The sequence below is a fragment of the Maylandia zebra genome, linkage group LG18, assembly GCF_041146795.1.
Source record: "Maylandia zebra isolate NMK-2024a linkage group LG18, Mzebra_GT3a, whole genome shotgun sequence".
NCBI classification, from domain to species: Eukaryota; Metazoa; Chordata; class Actinopteri; order Cichliformes; family Cichlidae; genus Maylandia; species Maylandia zebra.
The window spans coordinates 31,413,159-31,428,945 of NC_135184.1; the positions used below are offsets into that span (position 1 = coordinate 31,413,159).

At 40.9% G+C, this 15,787-nt stretch overlaps 1 protein-coding gene across 1 annotated transcript; it reads right to left on the reverse strand.

The window, feature by feature from the left end:
* Nucleotides 1-5,686: 5,686 nt before the first annotated feature.
* lrrc53 (leucine rich repeat containing 53) lies at nucleotides 5,687-12,334 on the reverse strand. Its single transcript, XM_076876644.1, has 8 exons — nucleotides 12,276-12,334; nucleotides 12,071-12,199; nucleotides 10,641-10,739; nucleotides 9,625-9,800; nucleotides 8,877-9,040; nucleotides 8,583-8,772; nucleotides 8,297-8,489; nucleotides 5,687-8,084 (listed from the first exon to the last, which is right to left on the reverse strand). The coding sequence occupies exons 1-8, from the start codon at nucleotides 12,280-12,282 to the stop codon at nucleotides 5,830-5,832; spliced, it is 3,213 nt and encodes a 1,070-aa protein (XP_076732759.1). The 5' UTR covers nucleotides 12,283-12,334; the 3' UTR covers nucleotides 5,687-5,829.
* Nucleotides 12,335-15,787: the final 3,453 nt, after the last annotated feature.

Consider the following 15,787-nt stretch of genomic DNA (forward strand, 5'->3'; position numbering starts at 1 on the left):
TAAACCTTGTGAAAAGCCTTCCCAGAAGTGTTGAAGCTGCAAAAGGTTGGCCAACATCATATCAAACCCTATGGATTAAAATGGGATGTCACTGAAGTTCATATGCTCATGTGAAGGCAGATGAGCAAATACTTTTGGCAATAATTATATTGCCAAAAGTATTTGCCAAAGGTATATCAGTTTATAGATTTTTAATGCTCCTGGTAGGCTGCTTGTTCTGAGTCACACTTGGCTGAAAGGTTGTGACCCCCCAAAATTAACTGGGATTCAAATAAGATTATTGGGTAGAGCCTTCATTGCCATGAATTTTGTCTACAGTCTGCTTCCCCTCCAGGTTTGAGTGTGCTGCATCCTCCAGCACAGATTCTACATATCTTTCAATCAATCCTGCAGAATATCATGATTTGGAGAAAGTTTTCCTTAAAGATTTGGTAAACTGCTCCCCACGAATTATCGCCACAGCCTCATCACACCAGGACATGATGTAATGGGAAAATATATCCATTACTCCCTTGCTGCTGGTATGTATCATCCGGCCTTCAAGACAAAACTCTGTATCAACTTGACAAGACTCTTCTTCGGCATTAATTTCCAAGGTCTGAACCAGATCACTGTTAAAAGAAAAATCTCTTTTATCTTTTCCAACTGTTTTAAAATATTGCAAGGAGCCACTGTCTTTCCAAGGTTAGACTTCCTACCACCTGGTCCACGTCAAGGAAGGAAAATACTGGAAGACAACATTTAACTCATTTGGGTCACTTCAAGGACCATCGGATTTACCAATGCTCCAGCTGTTATCCAGGTGTTGGTGAATGATGTGCCTTGAGAGTTCCTCAACCGCTCCATACTAATCTGTCTGGATAATATTCCCATCTTGTCTCACACTATTTTGGACCATTAACGCCATGTTTATCAGGTACTCCAAAGATTACTTGAGAGCAGACACTATGTTAAGGGTAAGAAATTGAAGTTTCATGTTGAAGGTCAAGGTGTACTCAGCCAAGGTTCAAGCAGTGATGGAGTGGCCAGACCCCACAAGTCAAACAGTTGCAACACTTCATAGGGTTTCCTAACTTACTGGAAGTTCAGAGATTTCGGTAGACTTGCCCTACCTCTCACGAGTCATGGAATGCTGCAGCCCATCAAAAGCATTTAACACTCTCAAAGGACGGTTTCCCCAACTTCAGTTTTGATTGGGCCAAGAGTTGCCCTCTCACAGCAACTGAACAACAAAATATAGTTAGCTCGCTAGTTTCCATCTAAATATAATATACCATGTTCTGACTGAGGGATTTTCGAAACAAATTAAGACGTATACTGTAGCTCTGCTATCACTTTCAACATAAATGAAGACAGTAAAGTAAACAGCAGTGACATTTGTAGAGTTACTGAAGTTAGGCTAGCTAGTACATGATCGCTAGTGACACAGCTATGTTAGCATAATTAAAACAGTGAAGCTGGAGGATGAACGCTAACTTTTTCCCACCCGATAAAAGTTAACGCGAGGGTTCCGGATGGTTACAAACAAATGCAATCGCATGACAGGATGCTGTAAACGGACCGAACTTGAGTCACGAGAACAACTGAGATAATCCATCCACAATACGAGGTTAGTCATTAATATACTGCTGCATGGGCTGTAGTTACATCATAAGATTTTAAAAACTGAGCTTTAAAATGAATAGAGGTAATAAAAACCGAGAGAGGCCGACAGTGATCACTGACTGTGATCACTGTTGAGATTAAATAGAACAAGATACAAAGCATTAAAACATATTAAAAACACAAAGGCCTTATTAAACACAGGGTAGTTTGGGCCCGGAAGCAGGATTTGTCATGTCATCACTTAAAGACCGGATAGTTGATTGGAAAGGATATCTGCCAGAGGAGAGGACTTTGGTTCCACAGTCAAGGATGCCTCCTTGGTTAGAGATTTTCAACGTAGGCATTCCAACAAGCCAGGTTAGGTCATCTGGAGCCTCTTATTGTTGAGGGGTGGGGTAGGGGGTACGTCATGGTCTCCTTGTCCTCCTGTGTTTACCATCGTTTTCTACCGTTTCTCCACCTTATGCTCGAACGCTTCTCTCTTCTGTGGTGTGTATGTGTGTTTGTTGTAACTCTGCTTGTTTGTTTCAGCGGCAAGGTCTTGCTGGCTCTCCTACCTTCCTTGTTGATGCACCTGGAAACAGTTAAGTAATGATCTACCTGAGTGCAATTTGATTACTCTCCTGCTACTAGGTCCTCAGTTGTTGCTAGATCATTGCACTTACTGTAAATGGTAAATGGCCTGTATTTGTATAGCGTTTTACTGTGGTAGTGTTCTGGGTTTTTGATTTGTTCTGGACTTATTCTGTACTCTATGGCGAAGCCATCATGGTTTCTAAAGAGAGAAAGTGGTGAAGAGAAAACCAAACAGGTTACCTGTTTGGGGGGTATCTGGAGTCCAGTCCAGATCTGTTTTGGTACCTTGAAAAAGAATAATTTTTGCCCACAACACCATCTTTGGTCTATCATAAGTGTTAAACCTTTATACTGAGGGAAACCTCCCCCTCCACAGAATATAAACCTGTGTACATTTGACATTTTGATATTTTAGAAGATCATATCAAATGTTAAATGGTTTCATTCTCTCCTGTCAGCCTTTGTCTTTTTGGTAAAATGAGTTCAAATTCAACACTCAGGCCCCTAACTCTAGCAAATTAGGTATTTTCCCCTCTGTTATAATTATGTCTCCAAAGTGAGTCATAAATCAAAAGTGCAGCTGCTGAAAGGGTGCCTCCGTTTGTGTGTGCAGGTACACACTGCCCCCTAACAACCACAGGCAAGGACTGCAACCACTTCTTATATGTCATACATTTCCCGGTGTTATTACACTATCCCTAAATCCATCATCGTCACGTCATCTAAGCTGATTTTGTTGGAAAAGCACCAGATTTAGCTGTGAAGTAGTGGAGTGAATAAAATAGTGTGCATACAACTAGAAATATGTTGAATGGTTGGGGGGGAGGGGGGGGCTGCAGTGTGTTACTCTACTTTTGGAAAGTAAAAGAGTTACATGGGATGTAATGGGAAACAGACCAATGTAAGAAAAGAGATGATTTTTTGAAGAAAAAAAAAATCTATTGGTGCATAGCTTCATGTTACTTATACATTATATAGTTATATGCTGCAACATCCTGGCAACCTGTCCAGGGTGTATCCCTAAGGGGGAGCCCTAAAGTCAGGTGTTGTGGTGCAGCTGGGAGAGAAGACATGCATAGAAAAATGTTTCATGAGTTGTTTTGTGACTTTCAGTCAATTTTCCTTTGTGTAAGGCTGCAATCAGCTGGCCTGTGCTGCTACTCTGATATTCACTGTGTTTTGAGGATCAACCCCACTGAATTCAACAACATATAAGCAGATGTTTCACAAGCTCTATGGCTGATTTCCATCCCCTGGACACTAAGGAAGCTAGTATGAAAGGGAGTCTGTGAGTGAATCTAATCAGCATCATGACCTCAAATATACATGTTTTACTCTTGATGTAATGATTACATTAAACACCACAGCATGCTATGCATCAGCCCACCATAGTGCATCACTGCAAACTACACTGCTACTGCCAGCTAACCAGTTTAGCCTGTACAAAACCATACCAAACTTTGTAGTAGTAGTATGTTTTTATGCAATATATATAATTCAGCAACACATCATATATCAATCCAATATCTGTTTTGAAAGCTCTACAAAGAATTAGGACATTAAAATAGGCTTTTTATAGCCTGTTTATAAAGTTTGCTTGCTGAAAAGTCCTTACCTTTGTAAAAATCTTTCTCCATCTAGGTGTGTTACAAATTAACAAGCTGCTCCTAAATTCAGATCAAACTGAGGTATTTGTACTCAGCCCTAGAAATCTTAGAAACCAAATACTTACTCTGGGTGGCATTACTTGGCCTCCAGAAACACTGTGAGAAATCTTTGAGGTTTTTGTCTTTCAATACCTTTGAATTAAGCAAATATGTAGGACTGCTTTCTTGCATTTTGCAGTATCTCTAAAATTACAAACACATTACAAACAACAGATGCTAAAATGCTACTAATTGTATTTATTACTTCTAAGCTGGACTACTCTAGTTCATTATTATCAGGGTGTCCTATAAACTCCCAGAAAAGCTTTCAATTGATCCAAAGTGCTACAACAAGTGTACTGACACGGACTAGAAAGATAGTTGTCCCATGATAACTTCTCTTCATTGGCTCCGTGTTAATCTAATAATCAGGCCCCATCTTATCTTAAAGACCTCATAGTACCATATCACCCCACTTTGCTAACAGACTACAGGCTTACTTGTGGTTCCCGCTCTGGGTTTTTAAGTATAATGGGAAGCAGCGCTGTGTGGAACCAGCTCCTAGTTTGGATCTACTTCTAAGATCAAACTTTCCTTTTTGATGAAGCTTATACTGTATTAGGTAACCCTGAATCTTCCCTTACTTAAACTGCACTAGGTCTAGGCTTTCTTCACTCACTTTGTTTTAATTCATTGTGTGTTTATTCACCACTCTGCATTTAATCGTTAGATATTATTCCACAGTATGTCTTTTGCCCTGTCTTCTTTTCCTCACCCAAAGCTGCCCCTCCCTGAGTCTGATTTCTTCTTTTTAAAAAGGAGTTTTTTTTCTCCCCGCTATCACCAAGTGCTTGCTCAGAGGGGGTTGTTTGATTGTTGCCATTTTTTCTCTTTGGTACTATATAAATAAAACTGAAGTGAAATGAATTTTTTGTGACCACAATTTTTAGGTTGGAGCTCCAAAACTTCGGAACAGCCCTCCTCTGCCTTATCAGGTCAGCTCAATGTTTGGTTTGTATTAAAAAAGTGTTTTTATAAGTTACCTTTACCCTCATCTTTAATTTTTGGCTCTCATTCTTCTTATATGTGTGTTGAAGTGTGCATGCAGCAGTTAATGTAAGTATTTGTGTGTTTAAATGTACACTTATTATTAACACGTGCTTCTATCCAATCTGTGAAGAACTTTTTTTTAAACTGTGTGTTTTAAAAACAGATATACAAATAAAGTTATTGTTCTTAGAAATGCAATGCCGTCTAAGAATCAGGACCACAGACACCTTCTCTGTGATCATATCCATGAACAACATTAACAAGATAGTGACGTTCGACAGTATAATGTATCACAGTGACTCACGGGAGGAGGAAAGCTCAGACAGTAAATGGACCCCTGTGTAGGTAGCATGTAGAGCTCTGCAGTGTGACCAGGAAACCTAATCCTCTGCAAACAGCCACCCTAGGGCCAAAACTGAAACCCAATCCTGCATGCACACCAAAACCCCAGAAACCTGCTGCAATCTGCATAAAGGTCAAAGTTACAGTGTTTTAGTCCTCAGATCACTGAAAGATGTTGTCTTTATTTCACTACTGTATTTACCGTAGAACTTACTGTACTACTCGAGCAATTATAACCTCAAATGTGTGAATGGCTGTTGTAAGTTAGCAGCTGAACTAAGCAACAGCTCCGCCTTACATGAAACTGTGCTTCATGTCCACGAATAAATGTCGTCATTTTTAACTATACTGTCACAACACACAAGGAAATACCATCTGTAGATGAAGATTGTGAGGAACGACAGAAAGCTGCAGCAAAGCCACTAAATGGTTTTCATGTGATGTAATTTTATTCAAATGCTGCTTCAAAGGCCATGAATGATTTTAAAATGCAAAAATACTAATTGATAAAAAATAAACAATATGAAATCCTCTAAATCTCAAAATGATTCAGTAGTAACATTAGCTCCTTTTACTCAGATAAAAAGTAGTTTAAATACTGAGTTAGCTTCTAACGTATTTTCCTCTCCAGAGCAGTGAGAGGACGGCTGGATGTCTTCTCAGGAAGCACCAGTCTCAGCTTCCTCCTGAGGGAAGGGGAGCCTCCTTCCTCAGGCAGGTACTCTTGCTGCAGCAGAGCAGCTGCTGTGGAGGATTCACTCTCTGTGGATATACCGGGCACACCTGATACACCTGCCTCCTGCATGCTGGCTCCAGACCTTTCCACTGCAGGCACCTCAGTTTGAGCCACACCCCCTACTGATATATCAGCTATTGTACCAACAGATACATTCCCAGTCTCTGCCTGACTGTTACTAATTGATATATTCTCCACTGTGCTCGCTGGTTCGAGTCTTTTGGGGGCAACTTCAGACATACAATCCTGCGAGGCAGGGAGGTTCTCTTTGGTCATGGATGTTTGAGGTTCAACAGATAGCTCATGCAGTCCTGCATTCTGAATGACTTGTCCCTGCACTAGTTCAGGTTTTGGCATGGCTACAAGAGGAGCACTGTCAGGAAGCATTTGGCTCTGAGAGGGGGACTGGACAACTGCAGGATTAACACCTGGGTTTGCTGCTAAGTTCAAGGGAGCTCCTCCGGTCTGAGGTGTTGCACTTGCATGTAAAGGGTTAGCAGCAGACAGAACTCCCCCTGCAGCTTCTCTAATAAGCATGTCTGGAGCACTGCTTGGAGCCACGTTAGGCCCACTGAATGCTATACTAGGAGCTGGACCTCTGGGGAACAGCAAATTTGATCCTGAGGCCAAGGTGCTGAGCAGAAAGTTCCCCCCTGGAAGAGAGAGGCTGCTGCCGCTTAGCTGTGAGCCAGCTGAGCCAAGCAGTGAGAGGTTGGTAGACGAATGCTGAGCACTACCCAGAGTCAGGCCAGTTCCTTGATACTTATTACCCAGCAGACTTTGCCCATGTCCACTAACAATAGTGGACCCTGATTGGTCAGCAGCACTGCTGCTTTGCACAGACTGGTTGTTCTCTGGGTATCTACTGTCTTCTGTACTTTTCTGGTCACTGTTATCACTTTTGGAAGTTGTTTTTTCAGAGGGTGTTTGGCTTTTCTGTCCTTCCTCTCCTCCGACCTCTTCTTCCTTGATTCCAACCTCAGCCGATGTCTCAATCTTGGAGGATTTTCCAATTTTTTTCTTGCTAGACTTTCCTTTTTCTTCCTTCTCCTCACGTTCTTTTCCATCCTTTCTTTTTTCTTTGCTTTTCTTGGAGCTGCTTTTCTCCAAAGGACCCTGCTCATTTTTCTTCCTTGGATGGACTTTGCTTTTTCTTAGTGGATTCAAGTTTAGTTTGACCTTCACCAACCGGCTGGACTGAACTTTCTGCCTCTTTTCTCTTCTCTTTCTTTTGTCTCTTATTACGTCCTCCTCTCTCTTGTCCTCAATTTGACTGTTTCCTTCCTCCAGGGTTCTTGAACTCTGCAGATCAAACGACACATTTCTGATTACTTTTCTCAACTCTGTGTTCTTCATCATGTCAGAGTGGTTATGAGCATTCCTTCCGCTTTCATTCAGCCTGTACTGAGAAGAGAAGCCATTAGGGAGAGCAAAGTCTCCTGGATTGGTCCCAATCTTCCGTTGTCTCATGTCCTGCTCTGCTCTGTATGTCCTGTGACAACTTTCACAGCGTAAACTCTCATATCCTTTAATCTTTACTTCTGCGTGTGTCCTGTGATTGTTCACATTTCTGCCGTTCTTGCGGGCTGGCAGGATCTCTGCTCTCTGATTAAAGGCTTCACTCTGTGGATAAGAAGATGAATTTGTATTTTCTTGAAAAACAAACTTGTTAGGGGTGTCCCTGTTCAAGATTCTATGCTGAACTTCTGTCCTTTTCCCCTCCTCGTCGGGTATCCTTCTTATTTTTCTCCTTTCTCTGTCCACCTCTGCCTCAATCCCTCCATTCATCCTGTTTTCTCTTCTCATTGGGTTCAGCTGTGGTGCATCACTGCTGCAGTCAGCACAGCTGAAACAGCCACCGTTCTCATCAGTTCTAAATCTAAACTGGTCTCTGGGTTCATTTGCCCATATGTCCAAAGTCACGGCGTCCTTGTTCCACTGCTGCCTGCTGTTTTCTTGCAAGAAAACATCCCTCCTCCTCTCTCTAACATCGAGGTGATTAACACGGTGGTTAGCTGTGCTGCTGCTTCCTCCTTCTTGCTCTTTCAGTCTTTTACTTTCTTTCATTTTTTTCTTTCGAGACACTTGATAGTAAATCAGAACTATCAGCAGAGTCAAGCCAACGCCACCTGAAGCACAGGAGAATGAGTATGATTGGGTATTAAAGGTTCTGCAGTGTATTTTTCTCCTGTTTTTATTTTCGAATGTTGATCATGTGTTGCTTCAGCTGGGTGTTCTGTGCTTATGATTCTCCATCTAATACTCCTCTTTTCTTATTCTTTCATTAACGTCTAAGAGTTAAATCATTGTTCTTTTATCCTGTGTTGTTTATCATTCTCACCAATAAAGCAGATGACTGCAGTGATGGCTAGATCTCGAGCATACAACTGAGGCGTTACGCTGGCTCTTGGCTCTATATGCACTGTGATGTTCTGATTGGACGGGACACAATTGGCATCGGTCAGCTCCAGCACTGTGGTTACAGCTGGGTTGTCAGCGCTCGCACAAACCATCCTACGGCCATTGTAGAGGATCTGAGATCAGCACAAATAGAAAGAGAAAAGATTTAAGTCAGTTCAGGTTGTACTGGTGAGTGGACGTAGGTTTAGTGGGGGGAGTTCCTGTACCTTGTCAGGTTGTTGGATGAAGGTGGACAGGAAGTCGGCGAGCTCCAGCAGCTGACAGGAGCAGTTCCATGAGTTGAGGTCCAGGTTGAGATTTGTCAGCCAGGTGAGGTAAGAAAAAGCATCCACAGGAGCAGAACTCAGGCGGTTTCTGGAAAGATCCAGAGTCGTCAGGCTCACCAAGCCACGGAAACTAAGACACAGAGGGTTATATATATATTACATTAGGTTTGGTGAAGGTCCTTTATTTCTTTTAAAGGAAGGAAATAAATAAACATTGTAATATTAACTTCTTACCTGTTTCTCTCCACATGCTCAATCAGATTATCTGACAGATCCAGATTCCTGAGTTCTCTGAGGTCATTTAGAGGGAAGGAACGAGAATCTAAGCTGGTGAGCAGGTTTCCCTCCAGTGTAAGACTCTGCAGAGCCTTGGCACCTTTAAACCAGCCACCCTGGATCTACACAGCAACACAGAGTTGATTCTTACTTCATGTATTTAGTCCCAAAACTTAAAATGCTGTATGTTCTTTAAATGCACAAGAAACGTTGTGGAAGACGATAAACATCTACTACCATCTGCACATAGTATTTGGTTTTACTGTCTATGTTTTATATAAAGGTTATCTTCTTTCTAAATGCCAGCAGGTAGAAAAAGGTTCAGCTTCCATAGGAAGATTACCCTGGGCAGCCTTGCTCTATTACCTCAGTAAACACTTTACTCATCATTTGTGACTTCTATCTCTGGTTTCAATTTTTGCTGAATACAATATGATGCTCATTTTGCTCATTACTGTCCCCATAGGTGTCCAGAAGGAGAAAAGGAGGATATGCTTCACCATATATGATGAGTTAGTCACATCAGGTCTTCAAAAAACTAAGATGTTCAGCTCGAGCCTTCAGCTGGTAAAGTGACAACGGCTACATCCATCTTTTCCATGACTTACTATCCCTGATTAATGAAGTAATCACTTAACTGTAAAATCTCTCAACTGAAAATGCTACTGTTGCAAATAGTAGCATTTTCCCCAGCAAAGGTACCTACCGTGCTAATAATATTATGGCCCAAGGTAAGGACCTGTAGCTGGGTTAGATTCATCAGAGCTCCACCCTGTAGAGACTCACTGTTCAGGAGGTTGTGGTCCAGCAGTAATGTGCGGAGGAAGGGCAGATTTCTGAAGGACTCTTTACCAAGTTCTGAGATGTTGTTATGACTCAAACCTGGATGATCAGCAGGGAGAAATACATTTGAACACTATAAAACCGGGAGTCTAAATGTTTTAATGCATCTAAAAAGTGAAAGATGTCCTGTTGCCTGGCTATGCTATTGTTTCTAAAAAAAGAAAAGGACAATTTCCCTTCTTTTGTTCTTTTTCTGTCTGTCATCTGCCATTGCTTTGCAGTATTTTTATGGTGCAGAGGACTTTCTTCTGAAGTTTAGTGGGTCAAAGTTTTAAAAGTAACTCTATTTCATCTAGCAAAAGGGTTTGGCACACTGACCTCTATGGATCAAAAGTTAAAGGCTGTACTAAGAGGGAACATGTAACACAAGCAAGACTAATTGCCTTGCTTGTGTGTAGTTAGTCTCGAGTCTTTATTTTTTGTAAATTTGAGAGGCAAAATTTATCATAGAATGAATATGAAAAGCTGCATTAGAAGCTTTTGCTTGCTACCTTCAAATACCCCTCTTGACCATTGTGGCTGCTTTTTGATTCACTATTTAACCCTGGAGAACCCATGGGGTCAAATTTGACCCCATGGGTTCCCTAGTAAACCAGTGGTGTCGGATCTGACCCCATGGGTTCTCCAGGGTTAAACTAACTTTGCTTTACTTTGAAGGACCCGTCCCATCCTTCAATAAACTGTTCAAACTTCTGCAATCAGGCAGAAGGTTCCATACCATACGGGCAAGAACAGAGAGACTCAAGAGGAGCTTCTATCCCCAAGCCACCCAGGTCCTAAATCAGAACATATCAGAACATGCCCCCCGTGAACAGAATCAACTTGTCTTACCACTATTGTTGCTGTTTTGCAATTCTCAGAACTCACCAGTTTACTCACCAATGACTGTAATGTTGCTCAGCTCAGACAGTGAGGCAGGCGGAACTGTAGAAATTGAGCCTTCTGTTAGCAGCAGAGCCTGTGTGGTATTCGGAGCAACTGGTCAAGGCATACAAAAACACACAACATCATCAGCATATTAGTGCCTTTCGGTTACATACATGAGAAGTAAATGTACCACATTAAAGTGGTACATTTTGCATTATGCTACATCATAAGCTTATAAAAAAGTGTAATATATGACAGTTTTTAGTAATGTCAAATTCTGTTGGTTTTCTTTAGTTTATATTTTGCAATACTGGCTTTTGTGTTTCTTTGAGCTTTAAGGATTGATTTTATTATTATTACATTTTGTCATTTTATAATGCATTGTGCAATAAAATATGTATTAGTCAATCCATTTGCAAATTAGTATTATGAATTACGAATTGCGGAAGGTAACACGAAAGTAGCACGTAACATTAGCATCACTCCAGGTAGCCCTACCCTTGTAGGCTTGTGTTAGTTTGTGATATGGGGGTACTAGCTAGCTACTGTTAAGAAATAAATAAATATATATATATATATTCTTAATGCTTATTTGCTGATTATATGGTTTTATGTATTTTAGTAATGAAGGCTTGTAAACCAAGGGCACTTTTGACTCACAAACTAAGTGCTCAGCCAGACTGAAAAACAGGAAGTCCGTGTGCAGCTGTACACGCATATTAATAAATAGAGGAAGTTAGACAGAAAAAGAGGAAGCTACTGACATATAAGGAGTTGTTTGTATTGAAACTGTGTGACGTGTGAAGTACCAAAATAACACTATATGAGACACAGGCTGAGCTTCTAATGTTAGAGATTCTGCAGCTGGCTATGGGCTGTGCAGGGCTCTCTCTTCCGGAAGATGATTGAATAAAGAATTATAAATGTTTTGACCACTCTGAGTCGGGTTTTCTCTGTTCTATCAAAGGGATCAAAGAATCGGGTTTAATTCTACCGTTTTTAGTAAGCTAATGTCTGCTTTCACAAATAAACTTGGAAACTAATCAAACTTCCTTGTGTTTTTGTCCATTAAATTACCATATAATGGATATTTTTTAAAACAAACAAACAAAACAAACATAATCAAAAAGTAATTAGCAAATTATTTTATTAATTTACAATTGATTATTAAAGCATGAAATGCTTTATTTCAGTGTAACGTAACTCTCCCAGTCCTCCATATCCCAGTACCCTCTTATTCGATTGTTAATCCTTCATGTCTGTGTTCAGTGTTTACCTGTTTAGTTACTTTCTCCTTTATTTTGTTAGTTCCTTTTCTCTCGTGTTTTGCTGTCTTCAGCTCTGAATACTGACAAATAACGTTTTTCATATGACTACCGTACAGTAGGACTATGCACTTATTTAGGCTCAGCTTTCAGTTATAGAGGGCATATTTTTTTTACCTATAATTTTAGTCAGTCTTTGGCAGATGACAGCATCCTCAGAACAAACCATACAGGAAGCAGGACACAACGGGACTTGGGACATGCGCTGGGCGCTGATGACTAGCAGCAACAACATCAGCAAAATATCTGAAAAGAAATTTGCATAATCTTAACTGCCTGCAGTGGGCCTCTGCGATGCAAGAAAACCATGTGTACTACTCACTGTACATGTTGTGTTACAGTGCAGTGATGATGAGGCCTCTCTTCCACAGGGTCGTAACCTGATACAGCTTTATCCGTATCGCCATTATCATCCGTTTGTCCTACAAAAAGACGTAATTGTATCACTGTAAAAACACCATAATCACCCATCTTGTGTAGTCAGACCTGCATGGCTGAGTGTGGACCTTAGCCTGCAGCTTCCTGAAAAGAACAACACACAAGTACTGCAGACGAATGAGTGACATCATGAATAAAACACATACAGACGTCTTCATAGGTGTTTTCACAGACTGAAAATAATCACCAAGTACACGTTTGCTCTCTGTTGCTAAGCAAACAAATAAAGCTAAATGGTAATGCATCACCATATGTACTTGTGTGTTAGGCAGCACTGGGGAGATAGAGTTTGTCCCCAGAGGAGGCTGACTGATGGATAACAGCTCGACATTGTAGCCAAATGAGGCCTATCATGTTTCTGCTGAAGCTCTTTTACTAATGGACTTTTCTCTGGTGATAAACAAATGTAAGCTACTCCACAATAACCATAAAGCAGAATGGCTCATCAGATTGACCAGCAAGACAACACATTCATTACAGAGTGCAATTATATTTCAACCCGGCAGACTTTTATCTCCTATACAAGAAACGCATTTTGCAGTTTATTCCTAGCGCAGACAGCACTGCTGGTTGAAACAATAACGTCTAAGCACCACTTAAACCTGATTTAAGAGCTATTTAAGCATTATGTTTTATTAACACTGAACTCAATGTGGAGCTTCCATCTTCACTAAGCTCTTTTTTCACTGTTGTAAATGTACAGCTGCACTCTGATCTCGTGCATTTTTACATAGTGATTTTGAATTTCTTGGTAGTTGTTTTGTGTCTGTTTTTCATCACATCAAGTCTCTTTGTTGTCATTTCATGCATCTTTGTGTGTCACGTTAATCTCTTTTGTCTCTGTCATGTTGCCCCATTTTTGTGAGTCTCGACACTGTTGTTCTTTTGCATAGCTTTCTTTTGTAGGGAACTGTTTTAACTGACATTATAGTTCGTCTTAATACTACTGAAGAGACAGTAGACACCTGGGAGACAGGTGTAACAGTGAAGCTCCTAGGAATAGAGGAGTGAGGGTAGACAACTTTAAATATCTGGGGTCAACTATCCACAGCAACAGACAGTACACAAGAGGTGAAGAAGAGAGTGTAGGCAGAGTGGAGTAGGTGGAGATGGTGTCAGGGGGATTTGTGTCAAAAGGATAGCAGCAAGAAAGGGAAGGTTTACAAGACAGTAGTGAGACCTACTATGATGCAGGGTTTGGAGGCAGTAGCTCTAAGAAAAAGACAAGAGGCTGACGTGCAAGTGACAGAGTGACCAGGATGGACATCATCAGAGGGACAGCTCAGGGTGAGCAGTTTGGGGACAGAGTTAGAAACTCGAGTTGGAAGTGGATATATTAGACAAAGGATGTTGAAGATGGAAATGCCAGGCAGGAGGAAACGAGGAAGACCTCTGAAAAAGTTTATGGATGTAGTGAAGGGGAACAGAAATTGTTGATAGAGGATAGGGTTAGATGGAGGCAGATGATCGGCTGTGACAACACTTAAAGGGAGCAGCCAAAAAAAAAAGTTGTTTTGTGGTGCATCTCTTTTTTGTGTACTGTATTTCTTTAAAGCTGTTTTGTGTCTCTTTGTTGTCTCTTGACAAGACACATGTGGATGAGACAGAAAACAAAGAACTCAGACCGAACACCATAACAGTAAAGCAATCTAGACTTGTAGCCAAAATTTCATAGAAACTAAACAGCCAACAGACTTCACACAATACAACAAGAACTGACACTCAGAATTAACAGTATGATAGAAAGTCAATCATCAGATAGTAATCTAAATCTTCAGGCATAGAATAACAGTAATAATAAGTAAACACAAGAACCTAGGACCAGGACAAATATACATTTGTAGTGGAACAGAATAGAACTGCCCTTTATTGTCCTTGTACATAAAAAATGAAATTGTGGATGCTCCACATCTACTGTGCAGGAACAAAATATAAATAATAAGACATCAGAACACACAGTAGGAGAGCTTGCTCTACACTGAGGAACAGTAGCAGCAGCAGCTTCTGGTCCATGTTATTCTTCCTCAGGAGGAAGTGTAGCTGCTGCTGCACTTGATCAGCGGAGATGTGATCGCCCTGAAACCTGAAGGTGGAGACAGATTCCACTCATTCTCCATTTATAATGAGAGGGCAGTGAGCCTGTCTGTGCCTCCTGAAGTCGATGTGTTATTTTGTTTTAAGGATGTTCAGCTTCTAGTACATCTGCTTTAGAGATTTTCTGCCTGCTGTTAGTAAAACATCACTGAGCAACGTCACAGCGTAGTGGTTCATACATTCACAAAACAGTCTGAAGGTCCCTCAGTTCAATCCCGAGGAGGCACACAGATCTCTTTGGGTTTGTGTGAGGAACAAAAATCAGCCAAGTCAAAACAGCTACCTGCTGTGGTGGCTCCTTATGATTAAAGGGAGCAGCCAAACATAGCTTCAGTGGTAATACTGAATGGATTCGTTCTTATGTGGCACTTTTCTAGTCTATGTCTCATTCACCCATTCATACAAGCACTGTTTACCATCTTTCTATCCAACAGTCACACTTCAACAAACACAATTTGGGGTTTAGTATCTTATCCAGGATATTTGACCATGCAGACTGAAACAATCAGGGATCAAACCACTGACCTTTGGATTAGTTAGTACATTATTAGGAAGTCACAATTAGTACCTAACTTGCTCTACCTCCTGAGGTAAAGCCAACCTCATGCTGGTTTAAGTTGAAAATGGCATTACCAGCTGGTAATATAGCCTAGATTTCCTGATGAACTGCACTGGTTAATGAAGTGCTGGGAAGAAACTACGAACTTGCCTGGAAACTACATTAGTGAGACTTTCACTGAAGCACGCCAGGCCTTATGATAGTGTGATGGTCAGGGTACACACATGTTAACCATGGGATATTAGGTTTCAGTCCAGTTCAAACTTTTCCCATCTTATTAGTTGACTGACTCCTTGGATAAGTTTGACCCACCATCGTCACGGCAACTCACTAGACAGTTACAACATTTGGAAAATATGCTTTTAACAGAGCTTATTAGTGACCCAATTACAATTTGGTATTTACCAAATACCAAATTGTATACCTTTATTCCAGTGTCATCTACTACAGCTTGGTTTCTTAATCTGAACATCTAAATATTAATTTTAAAAAAGATCATTGTCAGATCGTCATCATAGAAATCCATTAAAAACATTAGCAGGTTCCTTACCTGTTCCTAACCAAGTGTTTTAACCCTGCTCCTGATATGGTGCACTCCACTCACATGATCCATCAGAATGACCTGTAGTGCTTGTCTGCTGTAGAGCCATCATTTACTGGTTGCTGTAGTGCTGCAACACGTACCGTGTATATGAGTGGGTCTAGCTCAGGTTACCTGGCCGTCTCTGAAGCATGCTCAGTAG

Bases quoted from the DNA above. Each gene is read 5' to 3' on its own strand.
- lrrc53 (XM_076876644.1), bottom strand. The intron at 10,740-12,070 runs GTAAAAAAAATA...TGCCTTGACCAG, and splicing joins AAGACTGACTAAAATTATAG to TTGCTCCGAATACCACACAG. The intron at 8,085-8,296 runs GTGAGAATGATA...CCTGTGCTTCAG, and splicing joins TGCAGTCATCTGCTTTATTG to GTGGCGTTGGCTTGACTCTG.